The sequence below is a fragment of the Aristolochia californica genome, unplaced genomic scaffold (genome assembly GCF_029961685.1).
Source record: "Aristolochia californica isolate CCGP_79_NKW_82.1479 unplaced genomic scaffold, dmAriCali1.0.hap1 SCAF_15, whole genome shotgun sequence".
Classification (NCBI taxonomy): Eukaryota; Viridiplantae; Streptophyta; class Magnoliopsida; order Piperales; family Aristolochiaceae; genus Aristolochia; species Aristolochia californica.
The window spans coordinates 24756585-24776473 of record NW_027181826.1 but is presented as its reverse complement, the minus strand read 5'-3'; the positions used below and the strand labels follow the sequence as shown (position 1 = coordinate 24776473).

The 19889-nt window shown below is 39.1% G+C and overlaps 3 protein-coding genes across 3 annotated transcripts; 1 reads left to right on the top strand and 2 right to left on the bottom strand.

Annotated features, from left to right (window-relative positions):
* The first annotated feature begins 106 nt into the window (after window positions 1-106).
* Window positions 107-10103, top strand: LOC137951604 (coatomer subunit epsilon-1-like). Its single transcript, XM_068798375.1, has 7 exons — window positions 107-367; window positions 451-540; window positions 7780-7931; window positions 8895-9030; window positions 9131-9286; window positions 9436-9515; window positions 9708-10103. The coding sequence occupies exons 1-7, from the start codon at window positions 206-208 to the stop codon at window positions 9799-9801; spliced, it is 870 nt and encodes a 289-aa protein (XP_068654476.1). The 5' UTR covers window positions 107-205; the 3' UTR covers window positions 9802-10103.
* Window positions 10104-12169: 2066 nt separating this feature from the next.
* On the bottom strand, window positions 12170-13140 carry LOC137951581 (36.4 kDa proline-rich protein-like). Its single transcript, XM_068798342.1, has one exon. It carries the CDS (start codon window positions 13083-13085, stop codon window positions 12357-12359), a length of 729 nt encoding a protein of 242 aa, XP_068654443.1. The 5' UTR covers window positions 13086-13140; the 3' UTR covers window positions 12170-12356.
* A 1773-nt stretch (window positions 13141-14913) lies between these two features.
* Window positions 14914-15831, bottom strand: LOC137951297 (uncharacterized mitochondrial protein AtMg00810-like). The gene has a single exon (XM_068797881.1). It carries the CDS (start codon window positions 15829-15831, stop codon window positions 14914-14916), a length of 918 nt encoding a protein of 305 aa, XP_068653982.1.
* Window positions 15832-19889: the final 4058 nt, after the last annotated feature.

Genomic DNA, 19889 nt, shown 5'->3' with positions numbered 1-19889 from the left:
CCGCCTTGGTTCGGGCTGCTTGTTTTGAGATCTGATTTTAGTTATTGGACCATGAGATGACAAATGAACCGGACTGCGCAGCAGTTCTGTAGTGGACCTTTTTTTATTACCAAACAGAAGCTTGCCGGTTCCTCCATTGCTACAGGGCTCTTTACAGATTCGAAACCAAAATCCCGAGCTCCGTCTCTCCGTCTCGTGATTCATCATGTCGGCTCCGGATCACCTCTTCAACCTCCGCAACAGTTTCTACCTGGGGTCGTATCAGGCTGCCATCAACAACAGCGATGTCGCCAATCTCTCCGAGGAAGAATCCATCGAAAGGGATACTCTCGTTTACCGATCTTACATTGCTCTCGGATCTCATCAGGTTACCCATTTTTTTCGCCTTTCTCGCTCAAGAGGTTTGGGATGGTAAGACGATGTCTGACTTTGGTACTTAATTTGGTTTAGCTTGTCATCAACGAGGTAGATTCGTCGGCGCCGACGCCTCTTCAGGCGGCCAAGTTGCTCGCTATTTATCTCTCTGGGACGGATGACAAGGTATGTTTTTTTTTTCCAGTTTTCGTTGATCGATTTTCTTTGAGATCTTGATCATTGGGTGTAATTCGAATGAATTGTCTGAAGTGCGTATTGGAAAAGAGTTGCCCGGTATTTGGATCTGGAGTTCTGTGACCTAAAACTGATATATGCTTTTTTGAAGTTGGAAATGAATCAGCTTTGACTTGCACTTGTCGAAAGTGTTTTTGGTAGGATTATCTGACTTCATTTGAATTGGCTGGCCCCATTTACCTTTTTCTTCTTGTAATTGAGTTATTGATGTTACTGTAAATAGTATTTTTTTTTCAATAAGATAGAGAGATTGATATGTTAAAACAAGGCTCCAATCCTAGAACCATGATGGATCCTTGAAAGAGGTGACAAGGAGGTTTATCTCTGCTGAAATAGATTGGTTTGGCTTTGTGATTGTTTTATTTATTTCTTCCTTCGTATTATGCATAGTGCTAATATGGCACTTGTTTCTGATTCTTCACATCCTCCTGCTAACCCACTAGGTTCAGTATTTTGGTTCAAAATTTTTATGCAAGAGAAGTAAATCTTCTGAGTATGTTATGCGAGCACCCTGCCACCTTTTCAAATAGCACCACTTGGTGTTGTGCTTTGGGATTCTAGTGTTCATTATTAGTGCATGATTCTAGTGCTCATTATTAGTGCTTTGGTTCAAATTTTAGCTGATGGGAAGATATGAAGTTTGGTTAGATGTTGAATGATGGTTAGCTTCCAAAATTGCTGGTAACCTAATGAATGGGCCTGCTTTCTCACTGGTATAATTTTAAGTTGAAACAGATGCTTTTGGATAGGGTCTTTGGCTCAATAGCCACATGGGAATCTCACTATGGTATGCTGTATTCTGCGTGCATATGTAGTCAACAATTTTTTTTTTTTGAAAAAGATGTATTAATAAAATGAGATAAATTACAAAATTTGAGGGAGCAAGTCCCTTACAACCAGCAATTGTAGGGTAGCTCTCTGCCTGGCAAACACATCTGCTACTAAATTAGCGGATCTCGGAATGTGAATTCAAATACAAGATACAATTGAGGTAATTTCTAAAATTTCCCGAAAGGTATCCCAATGCCGCCACGGGGGAGGGGATGCACTCTCACATCATCCAATAACCACTTTTGAGTTTCCTTCGATATGAAGAGGACCGCTGCATTTGTCTCTGAAGACGCGGAGACCAGAGAGAAGTCCGTGAAGCTTTGCAGACGTAGAGTCGGATATGCCTAGAGGGCCGGCATAAGAGAAAAGCTGATTGCCGGAATGATCTGAAATAACTCTTCCGAAACTAGAAATCCTAGGATTACCAAGAGACTAGTGATCAAAGTTTAACTTAAGGTAACCGGGTTCAGGAGGAGTCCATTCTTGCAAATTCGGGATCTTCGTCCCCGAGTGCATCATAGCCAAATTTCTCCAGTTTTCATGGATAGGGGTGCCCAAAAAAGAAGAGAAGGCTTTCTTAGTCAGAAGCCAAGTAGATATATGACCCACTACTCGGTCCGCAACCCGATCTGTAGATTCACTTTTTGCATCAAATTTGGCTCATTCCAAATCCCCCACGGGATGAAACTAACACAAGCAGAGAACTTCATTTTTTCGAGGCCAGGCAGAGGGGTACCAGTGAGTGACTTACTGAAAGAGAATAGATCAGCCGCCATGTAAAATTGTAACCCAAATTTACTAAGAATGAAGGTCCACACATTCCAAGAGAATATGCATTGAAGCAGAATGTGGCTTGTGGTTTCAGCATCAGAGTTGCAGAATGGGCACATGGGGTCAATTGAGGGGTGACCTCTTCTTCTAAGCACGTTTGTCGAGAGAATCTTGCCTTGACAGGCGCTCCACATGAAGAATTTTATTTTTGGAGGGGCACATAGATGCCATACGAAATTGATTCCATTCTCCCTCCAAGACGAATTCCAACCATTTAAGAAGCCATATGTAGATGATACAGTGAATGTGACCCTTTTGTCTGGCCACCAATGAGTTTGTCTGCTTCCGAAGGACGAATTTTAACCGAGGCAACAGAGTCCATCAAACGACTGGCCTCCAGAGTCTCACTATCCGAAAGACCCCTACTAGGATGAAGGCTCATACCATCCCCTTCAAAAGCTTCGGCTACTTGTCTCTACGAGATGTGAGGAGAAAAAGACTTCTGAAGGCAACTTGCAGTGGCACCTGCCCCATCCACAAATCTTTCCAAAACTTGAGCCATCTGCCGTTGCCAACATAGAATCTACTCGCGAAAGAAAATTTTGGAAGCAAAAGGTATAATGCTCTCCATATTGTGGATAGACCTCTTCGATTACCACTTGACATCCACCAATGAGTGTCCCACCAAGCTTAGCAAGAACCATTTCCTTCCAAAGATTTGAAGAATGGGTGTTGAACTTCCATAGCCATTTTAGAAGTAGCACTTGATTCATATCCTTAGATTTCCGAATTACCAAGCCACCCATATTCTTTGGCAAACAAACATCATCCCATCTAACCAAGCTAACCAAATGATACTTAAAGGCATCACTTGATCCCCTCCATAGGAATCTTCTTTTGAGCCTATCCATAGCATATGTAGTTAACAATAAAAAAAAGAAGAAGTCTAAACAGGTAATTACATATGCATGTTTGGCTTGGCTTTTGTGCATATTATGTGGTTTTTGGGTTTGTTAATATTTATAGACCATTAGAGAGTCATTTGAGATAGTATCAACCTCTACATATGGTATGACTTAAAGTAATTAACAAAAATTTAAGGAAAATGGAAAGTAGTTTGGGTGGAAGTGAGGATTGGTGCATCAAGACTTGAAGAAGGATAATCTAGCAATGAGTGAGCCAAATTGGTAAGCTAAAGACTGGGAGGGCAGTTGTGCAAGTATATTCATCTGAGACATATAGTAATTAGAGGTGTACTTTTGTCCTAAAAGAGATATATTTGACATAGCGCAGCTATGGGTTTGCAAACAATGTTCCGTAACAGGAATGATAAGAGCATTGTTTGAGGATCACTCATCTGTGATGGGTTGGAATCCTGGCAATCAAGAGATGAACACTTCTCTTTCAACCAGACATGTTAAACAAGTCTAGGCCAAAAGGAGAGGCTTAACATTTTTAGGAACTCCTAAAAACTATTTAGGTGCTTTAGAGAAAGGTAAGGAAACTACGTGGACCATGGTCCTAGCTCAACTGACTAGACAAGGAGCATGCATCATATTTGTGAATGTTCGAGGCTTCTAACTGACTTTGATTGTGAATTTTCACTATAATATGTGCTTGATTCACTAAAAAAATTAGAGGTTCCTTTGTTTAGAAATAGTGGAAGGCTTTATTACTCAGAAAACTTAGAACAAATGCAGAAAAAGGTAGCTTAAGCTACAATTTGGAAACGTTGAAGAGCAGGTACGAAAGAGTCTTACATGACTCTCATAGCAAGAAGTTTCACAGAGCCAGAATTAATATGGTAGAGTCTAAGAGGAGTCTAACAGAGGAGGTTTCACTGAAGATTCTCAGTTAAAGGTGTTTTAGTTATGTTAGTCTTCTATTTATGTTCATTGGTTCAATTGATCTAGGACTTATTTTTTAGTGTTTAACTTTGGGTATAACTGGGATTAGGGTGGTTTAATTTTAATTGGACTCTATATGTTTCCTCAATTATAAATATAAGCTCCCTGTACTTAAGTTTCAACAAGTTAGTGAGTATTTCTCTTTTCCAAAAATTCAACATGGTTCCAGAGTGAGTTTTGTGAGTTGACTCGGTCAACCAACAAAGATAAAGTGATTTTTTCTAAGCTATCATGTCTAGTAGTTTAAGTTCATGTTCTTTCTTTTTTCTTCCTTTCCTATCCCGGTACCCGTTACTTCCATGGTGTTCACAACTTCGTACTGACGGTTTCATAATGCAAATTATATATCGACGAAAAGATCTTTGAGTCTACTTTCCAATGCAAAAAGAATTTTATCAATCGAAGTTTTCTACAAAAAAGAAATCCATATTTAAAGTAGCAGAGGTCAGACAACAAGAGAGGTTCGATTAGCAAGAAAGAGTATGCAAGAACAATATTTTATATAGAGAGTTATATGTCAAAAGAAAGATCTGTAAGTGTATTTTCTGACCTATCAAACCAATTCTAAATATGAGTTTCTAGAGGGAGATATCAATATTGAAAGGGTCAATGGTCATTCTGGCCAAAGAAGAAAGAGTACTCAATTTAGCCAGATTGCAGAATCCAAAATCTATCAGATTCTTTCTTTCAAAGAAGTATATTTGGTGAATGAATACTATGCTTGAATGAAATATATCGAAGTCTAGTTTCAAAAGGATCAACTTTCATATCAATTTGATCTATATGGAAGGAGATATTCTCATTGATGTCGACAGGGTTTATGCTACATAATGAAGTAAATCAAGTAGCCATAACAGATTCGAGAACAATTTTTTTTATGTCAAATTAGGTATGAAATGGAAGTTCTTTGAGTCTAGTTTCTGTAGAAACAAACTTTTTGTGATTCTGAGATATATTTGAGAGATATGAATATCGGAAGTACCAAAGCCAGTTCTGTTGAATATCTCTTATTTTCCTTTTTTCCCCTATTATCTCTCTATGCATTAACATGAATTGAGTTTCCTTTTTTCCTCGAATCCTAGTTTTTTAGCCAAATTTCTCTTCTAATCAAAGGGTTTTGGTTAGACTTAATCACCCCATGATGTGATTGTTCAAGGTATGCAATATCTTGGTTCGATGTTGTTTTCAAGTTTTGCGTTTTTGTTACTTGGTTGTGTATCTTTTGCATCATCAACTCCAAAAAATTGTGGTCACTCCAAAAAGTGTCATACTTGGTCAAATTTGCTAAGTTATTTTAGTTCTACCGTCATAGTCTCCCTTAGTTCTTAAAAAAGGGGTTACATTCTAGATTCATATGAGTGTTGCATAGTCGCCTCCTTTCGATTAAAGTTATTTTCCTCTAGTATTTCTTCAGTTTATCATCTTGTGTTTTCATCACTTCAAAGCAATGCCTAGATCCACCACCTCAAAGTGTAGGAGTGTGCCCAACATCCAGCTCGAGTCAAGTATTTTCTTCTTCACCCAAGAGGTGATTTGTGTTTGAGCTACCATTAAAAAGTGAATAGTCTCTTTGTTGTGCCCTAAAGTTGGGTCGTTTTTTTGCCTTCAAAATTGAGCGGAGTGATTTTTAGACTATGACCGTTTTGACTAGTGTATGGAGCTTTGTCGTACGACTAGGAGTGATTTACTTCTCCCACAATGCGTTTGTCAAAGCTGGATCTCTATGTCCTTTTTATAGCTAGCTTGAAGGGAAAAAGTAGAAGAAGTACAAGGAAGAGGTATTTTGTTCCACACATTGTGGTAATTTTTATGTGACAAATATATTCAAGAAAGGGGGAGAACAAAAATGAAGATTTTGCATCTATGAAGAATTTTTTCAACAAAAGAAGATTGATGACCAAAAATCTTTTTCCTTGTAAGCTGAAGTTATAAACTCGAGCTTGAGGGGAGTATTGAAAAACAGGTATGAAAGAGTCTTACATGATTCTCATATCAAAAAGTTTTACAGAGCCACAATTAATATAGCAGAGTCCAAGAGGAATCTCACAAAGGAGGTCTCAGTTAAAGGTCTTTTTTAGTTATGTTAATCTTCTATTTATGTTTAGTTGCTCAATTGTTCTAGGACTTATCTTTTAGTGTTTAACTTTGGGTGTAATTGGGACTAAGGTAGTTTAATTTTAATTGGATTTTAGTTGTTTCCTCTATTATAAATAGAGGCTCATTGTACTCAAATTACAATAAGTTAGTGAAGTATTTATCTTTTTTATAAATTTAAAAGGAAAGAGCTTCCAACCAACGATGAAGGCTTGGAGACACCTTCTTTAGCAAGAACATCCGAGATTTTATTCACAGGTCGGAGTGAATGTTGCTATGATACAACTTGAGAAGTACACAATGCATTGATTTCATCTAAGACATTGGGGGTGGGGGGTCAAAAGCATAATAACAGTTATTAATTTTGATGTGTTCTTCATTCTTCACGAAAGGAAAAAAGAAAGGACAGGCTCTATGGAAGTATAGATTTGAATATAACATGTGACTTCCATGTGCTTGTCCCTCAATTTATGCATCAAGCCTATGGAAACAAAATTTGCAAGCTTCAGGGTCACTTTGATGGAAATCTAGAATACTTGTCAGAAGGGGAGACCTAACTTTCTTTTGGAATGACCCATGGATTAGGGATGTGAATTTGGCAACTACTTTTCCAAGGGACCAACCTGTTTCTGTCAACAACTCGTACACCAAAATTAATATTGATTGTCCCTGCGATTTGAATCTAAGGAGCGCAATGATGAAGAAACATTTGAAGCTCTGGGGATACTCCATTCTGGATGACATTGACAGTCATGGTAAGGGAGTTGACACAATGATTTGGAACTGTGACCCATTAGGATCTTATACTGTGATTTCCTAATACTCTTACATCTGTGGCTATAACTTTGACGATGACGCTATTGTTGGAGCACTTTGGTGCATTAAAATGCCCCGAAAGTCATTCATTTCCTGTGGTACACCTTGAAAGATAAAATTCTGTCTACTGATCACTTGCAAAAGAGGGGGAAAGTTCTTGAAGACCAAAACTGTAAATCCTGTGCTGTTCATTCTGAATCATAAACGATCTCTTCATGCAGTGTTCCCTTGCTAAACAGGTTTAATAAGCATTCACTTTAAAGTTGGTCTTTGTTTTTGTTTTCCCCCCTTCCTGCAATCATTTTTTTTTCTTCCATTGTTCCTTGGAGTAAGTAGGGAAAACATTCTGGAACCTTAGGTTTGCTGCCATTTTTTGGAGTTTACAGAAAGAGTGTAACTGGAGATTTTTTGAAATAATTTCAAAAAACTCTAGAATTTTTGTCTGAGTCCCTTGCAAGGGAAGGAACCTTTCTCGAGCTCAGCATTTCATTGCCCTTGTGAATTATTTGTGAAACTTTGCTAACGTCATAGCATATCATTTTGTTCTTCTTTGAGCCCTCTTAATGAATTATGATTCTCATTGCTTTAGAAAAAAGGCTGTCCTATGCAGCTGTCCCTTGTGGATTACCATTCTTTGATAATTAAAGATGGAATAGAAGGCTCCTTTTATTCTAAGCAGTTGGTGTCTCATGTCGTTTCTTGCTTTCAGGAGCATTTGTCTTACTTTTTTCCTCTGGTGTGTATAAAACAGGAAACTGCACTCTCAAGCATCAAGGAGTGGTTGGATGATGCGGCAATTGCAAACAATCCTGTTCTACGATTGATTGCTGGTATCATATACATGCATGAGCAGGATTACAGTGAAGCTCTCAAGCACACCAATTCTGGAGGGACCATGGAACTGTGAGTCCAACCTGGTGTTAGTTATCTTATTATTTCCTGCTCTTAGTGATATGATCTTTTAGTTATTACTCTGTGTTATTACTCCTTGTGTTATTACTCTGCGTATTCATTCACCCTACCAAAATAAGCATTTTCAGAATTCTTCCTTAGTGCATGCTGTCTACCAAAATATTCATTTTCGCTGCTCTTTTACAGCATCTTCTCTATCGTTTTATTGTTATTTGTTTTATCGTTTTATCTTGTTGACTTGAATTCTTTGGACGGTGTCAAGGCATATATTCCTGAACTGAACTTAAAGTACCACAGTTCATAAAATGTAAAGATCTGTATTATTTTGGCTAAAATTGTGCTCTGCTTTTGTCATTCTGATATTCTGGTTTATGTCTCCCACATTAGAACTGCATAGTGCAATTTGTGGTGTGATAAATCCTTTTCTTTTAGATGCATAACTTTTTTAACTTCCTTCAATTAAATGATAAAGTAACCTGTCAGTTATAGGGTAAAATGACATGGATGGAATTAGTTAGGAAAGACTGAAGAAAAGGTTGACCTAGGAAGGGACCTAGTATACAATTTGATCATGAAGAAGGAAAAAGCAGACAGCTAACTCAAATATTTGAGGCCATGTCTTGATGATGATGGTAACCATAATAAAATTGTGAAATAAAAAACAGTGTAAAAAAAAGTTTCTGGATGTAGGACTCATCACATGCAGGGTGGGACAACACAAGAACAACAGAATAGACCTTCTAGTCGGAGGTAGAGTGTTACTGAAAGATAGGGTGTTACTATGTCATGATTGTTGCATAAAATTGCATGTTATAGGTGTGTATATAAACTTGGTTACACAAAAACAAGTGTATATAAATTTACAGTATTAATATTGTGCCATTTTTGTTATATGTGCCTATGTGCTAAACAACTTTAACAATGTGCCAAAAGCTAATTGTTTAATCTTTTCAGACATGCTTTGAATGTACAAATCTACCTTAAGATGCATAGGTCAGACTATGCAGAGAAACAACTGAAGATCATGCAACAGATCGATGAAGACCACACGCTTACACAGCTTGCGAATGCATGGCTAAACTTGGCTGTAGTAAGTGTGACTTATGATTTTATGTATAAGACTAGTAGAAAATGAAAAAAAATTGAAGTGAAGATGTTAATGTTCAATTCTATTGTTTCATTGATCTCAGGGAGGTTCAAAGATACAAGAGGCGAATCTTATCTTCCAAGATTTCTCCGAAAAGTATCAGACAACTGGCATGATCCTGAATGGCAAGGCTGTTTGCTGCATGCAGACGGGAAGATTTGATGAAGCTGAATCACTGTTGCTTGAATCCCTGAACAAGGCAAGTTCAAGTAGTAAAAAAGTTATAACATGTGGAATCCACTAAATAATTTTGCGTTGATCCTATCCTGAGATTGTTCAAGGAACTATGTAACAAATAAAAGAAAAAGATTTTTTGAAGAAGACTAACTGAGTAATTGCTTCATTCAGGATGCAAAGGATGCAGAAACTCTTGCAAATCTAGTTGTGTGCAGCCTTCACCTTGCCAAACCCTGTTCTCGTTATCTCAGGTAAATGATGAAAGTGTCCCAACCTTAAAATCCTTCAATGTAAACTGCGAAGGATTGAAAGGAACCCTATAAAGCATCATCTCCTTTCGAAATGTGATGTTTTCATTGCATTTAGAAAATGCTGCTTATGCCAAGTACTCTCTGAAGAAATACTTCTTGCTTGATACGTTGGATGTGTTGCTTTTTCTACAGCCAGTTGAAGTTGTCTCATCCTGACCACATGCTTGTCAAGCGCACCTCTGCTGCCGAAGAGAGCTTTGACAGAGCAATTCAAGCTATGGCATGAGAGAGCATGGGCCTTAGTGTCAATCACTATACATGGTGTAATTTCTTTGATGGTCAAGGAAGTCCTTTTGTAGCAATTTTTTCTGTTTCAGTTGTTCCAAACCCTATATCACATGAACAAAGTCATCACTGAAAAATGAGTTTAATGTCACTTTAGGGATCCATTTTTTTTCCATTAAGAGTGTATATTATCTTAGTATATCCCCTGTTGCAGATGTAAAAGCCGTGAATGCCATTTTTGTATCTCATCATGTAGACCTGAAAATTGCTAATAGTATTTGCCATTTTCTACGTGCTACTTAATCCTTTGTTTGTTAATAGTTCTCGCAGGGATAATTCCAAATCTCCTTGGCAACAAAGCCTTGTCATTGGAGGTCCATAATGGGGATTTCTTGACCTGCATACCCAGGTCTTGGCACCTATCTTTTAATCACGAGTACACAGACCGTGCCTCTGCAGCAGAAGCGAGCTCACAATGCTGATGACAAGCTGATATTTTCTCTGCAGAGTCCAGGAAACCGCCCAAGAAATGGCAGAGAGTTTGAGCCAATGCTGCTTTCTTGCGACTTACAGAACACATCAATTCCTGCAAAATGGAAATTGAAATGGACGCTACCTGCCAAAATTTTGTCCGGTATTTGAAAAGAACACATCAATTCCTGCAAAATGGAAATTGAAATGGACGCTACCTGCCAAAATTTTGTCCGGTATTTGAAAATACGCTGTGTGGAAGCTTTCTTGTGACTAATGGTACACGTCAGTTCTGGAAAATGACGCTCTGCCGGCCCCGGAAATGACTTCCTCATACGTTTTCGTAGAGTCTTGATAGAAACTCGTCTATGGGGGGGGGGGGTTTTAGTCAATAAACTGGGAATTTAATCTTCATCTTCATCTCATGCATCTACTTGATTTTCATCTTCGAAATGGGTGTTAGTTTGGACAAGTTCATGTTCGAAATCTTCGAAATATGGTGTTAGTGTGGACAAGTTCATCTTCGAAATCGAAATAGGGAAATCAAACGAAATCGGAAGGTATTTTGGGGGAAAATAGAATAGCCAGAGAGAGAAGGGAGTGGGAGGCTGAAAGGGAGAAGAGAGAGAAGAAAGGGAGGTCGAGGGGGTACGAGAGAGAGGGCGAGTCCGAGAGAAGACCGAGAGACAGAGGCCGAAGACGAGAGGGAGCAGAGACGGAGGCCGGAGATGAGAGTCCAAGAGAAGAGAGGGAGCAGCGATGTCGGGGGCGTAGGGAGAGAGAGAGAGGGTGTGAGAGAGAGGGAGGAAAAAAGGGAAATGAGGATGCACGAGAGAGGGGGGTGCAAGGAGAGAGGGGAAAAAAAAACCAAGCCGCGCGCGTCCTTCATTTCGAAGAAGATAAAAAATGGTGTTCAATGAGATGAAGGATTTTAAAACGTGGAGATGAAGGACAACTTCATCCCCAACATCCAGATAAAATGTCACTTGTGTTCCACTAACGACTTCAACTGATGAAGGGTGTCATGCGGTTGATCTTCATCTCGGACTTCAAGATGACTAACCCCCCTCAGAAAAGTTTGCACGTCTCAAAGCCATTTCAAGGTTGGTAGCTCTAGCCACTAAATTTTTTATGAAGAGACAGAAGAGGTCTCTTCTACTCAGATATATCAATGCGGTTTTCAAGCACATTGATATGGATTTCTGAACAGGAGCTCACCCATTTCCCAGATTAGTATGAAATGGAATCAGTGACTTTTATGTGCCTCAGTTGGATTATCAGAAAGAAACCCAGAAAGGAGAAGGAGCAGACGACTGTGAAGTGCGAACAGACAGTAAACAGCTTTTCCTTTCCTCTTCCTCGTCGCCTCCGTTCTTTACTTTCAGCTTTTATTGGAAATTTTGACATATTAAGAAGTTGAGTCTGTCTTCTATTGTTTTTTCATCCATCTTCTTCCTGTATCAACAACCAAAAGGGTCCTACTTCCCGCAGTTTTTTGTCTAAGACTTCGCTCGGAGAAATAATTTTACAGTTGCTTTTCTTCACGCGCCTACTTCCTCTTCAGGGATTTAAAATCAAAGCAGGAAATATCAAACTGATATTTCTCTATACGTGCAGCTATCCCTATCACCCTATGGAATCTGATAAGAATATGGCTTTGACAGAGAGCAGATGATGACATTTGTAGTGAGATTTCCTACTGAAAAATGAATTTTCAAGCCACCGACATGGGAACGGCAGGTTATCAATAAACTGTAAATTAGAGAGTTTTAAGTTGATTGAAATCTCAGCCTTTCAAAAAACATCACGTCTGGTTGTCAGTGCATCTAATCTCAGTCTGGGTCGTTTCTGATTTGTAAGCCACTGAGCCTTACACCATGGCATGGGAAGCTTGAGAATTTTACTTTAGAGCTTCAACCCTTATTTTAATTTCTGAAAGTCACCATAAAGATTACATATAACAAAGAAAACATTTTATTTTTCTTACGACAAAAAAAAAAAACTCCATTCCAGTAATTCCTTCATACACTCTAAAATGGGTGTTTCATAGCGAAATCTAGAAGCCGTTCCATGTACGAGGAGCTCTCAAGCACACTGGAACCCTGGTGGCGGCGTCTTCCCACAGTCGATGAGGACTTCGAGCGCGACGGGGATGATAAGATTGATGTTCAAAAGCTTGGCTTTGATGGTGGTGCAAAGGCAGACAGCAGCATCCAGGTCGACGAGGCCCTGCAGCAGTGGGCAGCAAGTGTCCTTAGCGCTGCTTCCTATTCCAATGTGCACAAGACCTCCCAAGAGGTCCACACAGGCTCCGAGCTTGAGAGTGTCAATGGGGCATGTCTCCTGTTTTGGAGGTGGAGGTGGACATGGTACATTTGTGGGAGGAGGGTTATAAACCGGAGAAGGAACAAACGGTGGGCTGCCCTTGGGTGGAGAAGGAACGACTACTGGAGGGCTCCTCTTGGGAGGAGAAGGCACCACCACTGGAGGACTCCTCTTGGGTGGAGAAGGAACCACTACTGGAGGACTCCTCTTGGGTGGAGAAGGAACCACTACTGGAGGGCTACCCTTTGGCGGGGAAGGGTAGACATGAATAGGTGAGGGTGGCTTGGGCGGTATCTTTGTTGGGGGAGGTGGGCATGGTTTGACATGGGTAGGGGGGGATGGCTTCACCTTGGGTGGGTGTTTGGGTGGCAGTACCACTGGAGGCCTGTGGTGCTGAGTCGGGGGAGATGGGTACTCACAGTTAAGACAAGCAAGAGCTCCAAAATTGAGACTGAGGAGCAAAAGGGCAGCCAAAACAAGCCCCGCCATTGTACAGAGAGACAGGAGAGAGCTTCTGTGCTTTCTCTTACTAGTGACTGAAACCCAACATGCCTACCTTATATAGATTTCGGAGAAATCTAAAAGGACTGGTCACCCTTATCACTTCCATCTCTGGAACATCCTAGCGAATGCCGGGTACCCCTTTCTGGGCTTCATTTTTCCTGCTTCTGATCCCATCACACCCATACTTCCAAGACACCCATATAGTAATTCCCATCGAGAATCACCATCAAACAGCTTGATCTCTATATTTTAACAGACAGATCAATGAACCCATAAGGAAATCTTCACCAAAACCCACGATTAACCAATGAAATCGAGTCTCATGCCGCGTCTCAGAGGCCATGGCTCATGCCCCCTAAGGCCCCAGTTGATTCTCAATATTTGCATTGACTTGAGAGCCACAAAATAAGGGTCTAAATGCTCTTCAGTTTTTTCTTAGCAGCCAGCTTCACTCTCTTGGAGTCTAGCAGAGCTGTAACTTTCTAAGGAGGGAGAGAGACGCGGTTTGTCATTTAACCTGTAATGGCAGTGCAAACCCGGGACCATGGTGCCAAATTCAACACTCCTAGCCATGAATACCTCTCTTTTGCAAGTGGGACTCCACAGAGATGTTTTCAGCCACTTTAAGAGAAAACGGACATGTGGGATGGATCATGATCGAGATGGCTGAGATGTTACCTTGTCGGCAAGGAATGTGCATTAGTCGATAATGCCATTGGAGTTGATCAAATTGCTTCACTTAATCCCTCAGAAAAACATTGAACAGGTGGAGACGCAGAGATATTCACTACATTGTTTATGTTCCACTTGTGAATGAAGACATTTTAGTGTTCCTATGTAGATCTATAAGAGATGTAAAGGACAAAGAATACCTTATCTTGCATTATCCTTTCAGCATTACAATTCAATGTATGTAAGTTCACAACTTTCGCATCTTCAATCTAGTTTTGTCCTTCAAAATAGCATAATATAAAGAGTTGTTTATGTTAATCATTTAACAGAATGTTTACATTAAGGCCTGTTAAATTCACTTTCACTGGGAAGAGTGGCCTTAAAAGTGTTTGTGTCTCGTGTAAGTGGGGATTGAAAGTGAATTACACACTCATTCTAGTGAAAAAATGAGTGTGTAAATTCAACAAGTGATTTGACCGACTCCAGAGCTCTCTTGATGCCTTCCTCTTGACCTCGACATGGTTTTTTGGTCGTTGAAGTGACCTCTCTCTGCGTTGCGTTGCGCTTCTTTTCTCATCCATGTTGTCACTGGAGATTTCATCTGGGATAAGCACCAAAAAGAATGGTCGTGTTGTCACTGCGCTCCTTAAATGGATAAAAGTATTAAGCTCAAGAAGAAGAAAAGCCAAGAAGAACAGAGAAGAAGAAAATTATCTTCATTGATTCATCGAACTATTTTACAAAAGAGGGAAAAAACTGATATAAATAGCAGGGAAGAAAAAAACTGTCTACAACTATACCAGCAATGAACAAATGACACCTGTACAAATCTCACAAACTCTAAAATACAATTTTTACACCCTAATACTCCCCCTCAAGGTGGTTTGTAAATGTTCTTTACAACCATTTTGGACAACAAAGAAAAAAGTTGAGTTGAAGGGAGAGGTTTAGGAAACATGTCAGCTAACTGGTATTGAGATCGAATGAGAAGCAATTTGAGAACTCCCGAAGTAACTCTTTCACGAACAAAATGGCAATCTATCTCGATATGCTTAGTGCGCTAATAAAATGTTGGATTAGAAGCAATATGTATCGCAACTTGATTGTCACAATATAGCAAAGTAGGAAAATCAACCTTGACTTAAAAATCTTTAAGAAATTGTTGCAACCAAATAAGCTCGCTGGCAGTAGAGGAAAGAGCTTTATACTCAGCCTCAGCTGAGGATCGAGAGGCGGTGGTCTGCTTTTTGGCCTTCCAAGAGACTAAAGAGTCGCCAATAAAGATGCAACAATCTGTTGTAGAGCGTCGAGAATCAGGGCATGATCCCCAGTCAGCATAAGAAAAAGCGTGCAAACGAACTGGAGCACAAGCATCAGAGTAAGCTCTAAGCTGCAAGGAAGAATTAGAAGAAAACAACAACCCTTGACCAGGACTTTTCTTGAGATGAGGGAGTCGAGGCTGAGCTAAGAATTGAGTGAGCTTGTGAACTACAAAAGTAATATCTGGGCGAGATAAAGTGAGATAAAGAAGTTTTCCAACCAGCTGCCGATAGTGTGTTATATTAGGAAGCAGGTCACCTTCAGTGGCAGTTAAACGAAGTTTTGGATCCATTGGAACAACAGTTGGTTTACAAGCCAAGTAACCTGTGTCCTCAAGAAATTGTAAGGTGTAAAGGCATTGAGAAAACACAATACCTTGCTTGGACTGAGCAATCTCAAGACTAAGGAAGTGCTTGAGACAACTAAGATCCTCGAGCTTAAACTGTGTATGCAGAAACTGTTTGATCTCAGCAATAGCTTGAGATGAAGGACTAGGAAAAATGATATCATCCACATAAACTAGAAGAGCAACAAAAGAGGATCCATGACCTTTTGTGAAGAGACAGTAATCATATTTTGACTGAAGAAAGCCAAACTTGATCAAAACTTGAGAAAATTCTAAATACCATTGCCTCGAAGCTTGTTTGAGACCATAAATTGACTTGTGAAGCTTGCATACTAGTTTTCTTTGAGATGAAGAGGACTCCCCCTGTCTAAGATAGCTGAGAGAGAGATCCATATAGATTTCCTAAAAAAGATCACCGTTTAAAAAAATGTTGTTGACATCAAGTTGGGCTAGATGCCAATTATGTGAGGCAGCAAGAGCAAGAAGAACCTTCACAATTACTAATTTTGCCATTGGAGAAAAAAGGTTCAACAAAATCCAAACCTTCTTGTTGTGTATAGCCTTTAACTACCAAACGAGCCTTATGTTGCTCAATAGATCCATCCGATTTAAGTTTGATCTAGTAAATCCATTTGCATCCAATGGTATGCTTGTCATGAGGAAGAGAAGTGACAGTCCAGGTGTTGTTTGCTTCCGTAGCTTTCAACTCTTCATGCATAGCCAATCTCCATTCAGGAAACTTCACTGCTTGGTGATAGTATTTAGGCTCAACCTGAGAGGATACATTGAGCACAAACTGTTTGTGTGAATCAGAAAAGCCATGATAAGAGATGTAGTTAGAGATTGGGTAAGATGTGTTAGTAGAAGCATGAGTAGAAGAACCAGCTAGTAAATTGCAATGAAAATCCTTCAAGTAATTAGGTTGATGAATCACTTTGGTAGATTTTCAAAGAATAACACCACCAGATGTAGAAGGAACAATAACTGGAATATCATCAACTGGAACAATAGCTGGAATATCATCAGCTGGAACATCAAAAGTAACAAGTGGATCATGAATATGTAAAGAAGCAAGATCTGGAATAAAATGAGCTTGTATTGAGGAATGGGGCAGAACCAAATCTGGAAATGGATCAGTAACTTGATTTGAACGTGTAATAGTATGAAAAGGAAACACTTCCTCATGAATGATAAACCTATTTTGTCTCCACATCATAAAACTTATAACTTTTCACAGTAGCCGGATAACCAAGAAAAGCACAAACTCAAGCACGAGGTTGGAACTTGGTTCCATGAGCAGCTAAGGTGGAAACAAATGCTAAACAGCCAAAAACTCGAAAAAGAGTATAATCAGGAGCTGTTTTGTATAGTAAATGAAAAAGGTGTGTTGTTCCGCAAAAGAGGAGAAGGAGTTCTGTTAATCAAGAAAGTCGCAGTAAGAACACAATCAGTCCAAAAAGAAATTGGAATCTTGGATTGAAAAAATAATGACCGAGCCACATTCAAGAGGTGTTGATGTTTTCGCTCCACAACCGATTTTTGTTGAAGCCTTTCAATACAGGAAAACTGATGCAAAACTCCCTTATCTTGGAAAAACTCAGCAAAAGATAACTCAGGTGCATTATCAGATCGAAAAACCTTAATTGTGGTATTAAACTAAGTGAAAACTATATTAAAAAACTTCGGTATCACAGAGATAGCATCAGATTTATTCCTCAATAGATAAACCCAAGTCAATCAAGTACAATCATCAACAAGAGTCAAGAAAAATCGATGACTAGTATAATAAACAGTTTGATATGGCCCCCAAATATCATAGTGCACAAGATCAAAAGGAAATTTGGATAAATGATTATTGGATTCAAAAGACAGTCTTCTTTGCTTAGCAAGAAGACAAATATAACAAGGATCTGACTTATGTAATCTAGTTACATCACATTTCAACTGAGCTAGACAAATATAACAAGGATCTAACTTATGTAATCTACTTACATCACATTTCAACTGAGCTTTCAAAGAATCAAGTCACTTAAAAGAAACGTGACCTAGCCTATTATGCCAAATATGAACAGAAATATTATTGACAAAGGCATTGGAAATAGAATTCAAACATTGAACATTAAGAACATAGAGATCTTGGACTTTGTCACCCCTGCCAATCATCCTCTTGGTAAAAAGATATTGGATAACAAAGCAATCAGGAAGGAAACTTACTGTATGGCCAGATCCAGTAACTGAAGTACTAACTGAGATCAAGTTGAATTTGAATTGAGGGAGAAACAATAGTTGGAAGATGGGCTCAAACCCCCGAGCTCAAGACAAGAAGCCCACACGTCAAAGGAGTGACATATGTGTAAAATATGGTACTTTCAATAAAGATGGCATAGAAGTGTAAATATGTGTTCTTTTTATGTATTTTGTTTTATCAAGTTGTAGCCCTAAGGGCATTGTAAAACTATAAATAAAGGCATTGGCTAAGAGGTAGGTCATTGAAGCACTCTCCTCTCTTTCCACAAATTCGTCCAACCCCCATTTTTCTTTTTGACGTAACCCTCTTCTCCCTTAATCCAAACTCTCTCCTTCTTCTTCTTCTTTCTCGTTGATCTAAAGTTCCTTTCATGAGATTCTAAATTTTACATGATATCAAAGCAAGGAGTTTAGGATCTCTCTTCATGGAGTTATTATGAAATCTGTTCAAGAAGTTGTAAAAGGAGTTCAATCATGAAGAGATAAGTTCATGCATTTCTTATTTACGTTTTTTTTTGTTTCCTTTTCTTATTTACATACTCGTTTTTACTGTTTTTCTTTACTTCTTGAATTTTGAGTCACATCAAGTCAAGATAAATCTTTATATGTTGTAAAGATTTATTTCTATGACTAAATTGATGTTATAATCTTGACTCCTTGTAAATCAATTACAAGAGTGATCAAGATCATTTGCTATTTGCATCTTATTAAGATTGATGGGTGAAATTCAATTACTTTTATGTAATTTAGATCCTTCTCATTTGAGGTAGAATTCCAGCACATGTTGCTGTATCTTCTCCTACTTAAGGTTTCTCATGAGTTTGTGTTATGTTGTTGGATGCCCATTATATGTTTGATGAAATTCAAGCAGTCATTTACCATTTTTAGTTCCCTTTTTTTTAACTTCAACAATTGAATTTTTTTTACATTGAAGTCTCCCATGAGCTGAAGATAAATCTCTTCCAAGTGTCTTGGTTTGCCGTTAAATCTTCTCTAAATATTTGTCTATTACTCGTTTGTGTTGGAGTTTGGATTAAGGCCTAGTCGGTTGAGTGATGGTTGGATGTTATTATCACTTTCTAAAGGCACAAATTTGTGGATAATTTGGTGTTTGCCCTCGTGAAAAAAATTGGTCCTTGTTCTCTTTTGTTGGTGACTGATTTGGTCTACGGCTTCTTCCAATTACATTGAGTAATTGTTCTTTGAAGAAGGTCTTTTCCCTTGACCTCCATATTTTACTTGCCTCATCATGGAGATTGGATACAATAGTAATAAGAGTGATATAGTCCGTATTACTACAATTCCACTTAGAGGTCTCTCCAATTACATGAGCTGGTCACAATTGGTTCGGATGGTTCTTATTACTTGTGACCTCTTGAGCCACACTGTTAACTTTCCTCCTCTGATTGATGAAGAAGATGCGTCGTACCACAAGTGGGTTAAGGATGATAACATGGTGATAAGTTGTCTCATTAATAGCTTGGAAGAGCAAGTGGCCAACAATGTGGTCCACTTGGAAACCGCCAAGAATATATGGGACACTTGTGCCAAGCTTTACTCAAGCACTGTTTCATTACAAAAAATATATAATGTCTTACAAAACATGCTGCATACGAAACAGGGAGATAATATTCACAAATTCTTGGCACGATTTCGAGGTCTTCTTCAAGAATGGAAACTAGCTCAGCCATATTCCACTGATATTGCCGTTCAAGAACGACAAAGAGAAGCTTTGGCAGCAGCCATTTGCTTATCGAATATTAAACCATACCTTGAGGTGGCCAAAACTCAGCTTCTAAGTTCTTCTGTTCTTCCATCCTTCGATGATATTAGTGCTACATTACTTCAGATACCGGATCTATCCCCTCCTTCTCCTATTGACGCTCCATCGGCAATGTTCTCTGGCAATCGGGGAACATCTTCCTCATGCCGAGGACAGGGCAGAAATATGAGAGGGGGTCGAACTATGAGAGGGGCTGAAAATAGAGGTGGTAGAACGGGTTAGAATTCTTTCCGTACTGAGCCTCAACTTTGCACTTATTGTGGCCGTCAGAACCACCTTGTGGCATCATGCTGGAAACTTCATGGCAAACTTGATTGGGCCACAAATAACCCAATCTCGGTTAACGTTGAGAAAAATGAAGATAAGGCTGAATCATCATCCGGAAATATGACTCTTATGGTTGAGGACTATGCTGCATTTC

Excerpts from the sequence above, each read along its gene's own strand:
- LOC137951604 (XM_068798375.1), top strand. The coding sequence starts at position 206 with ATGTCGGCTCCGGATCACCTCTTCAACCTCCGCAACAGTTTCTACCTG. Across the intron at positions 7,932-8,894 it reads TCTGGAGGGACCATGGAACT|ACATGCTTTGAATGTACAAA; the intron begins GTGAGTCCAACC and ends TAATCTTTTCAG. Across the intron at positions 9,031-9,130 it reads CATGGCTAAACTTGGCTGTA|GGAGGTTCAAAGATACAAGA; the intron begins GTAAGTGTGACT and ends CATTGATCTCAG.
- LOC137951581 (XM_068798342.1), bottom strand. The coding sequence starts at position 13,085 with ATGGCGGGGCTTGTTTTGGCTGCCCTTTTGCTCCTCAGTCTCAATTTT.
- LOC137951297 (XM_068797881.1), bottom strand. The coding sequence starts at position 15,831 with ATGGATCTCTCTCTCAGCTATCTTAGACAGGGGGAGTCCTCTTCATCT.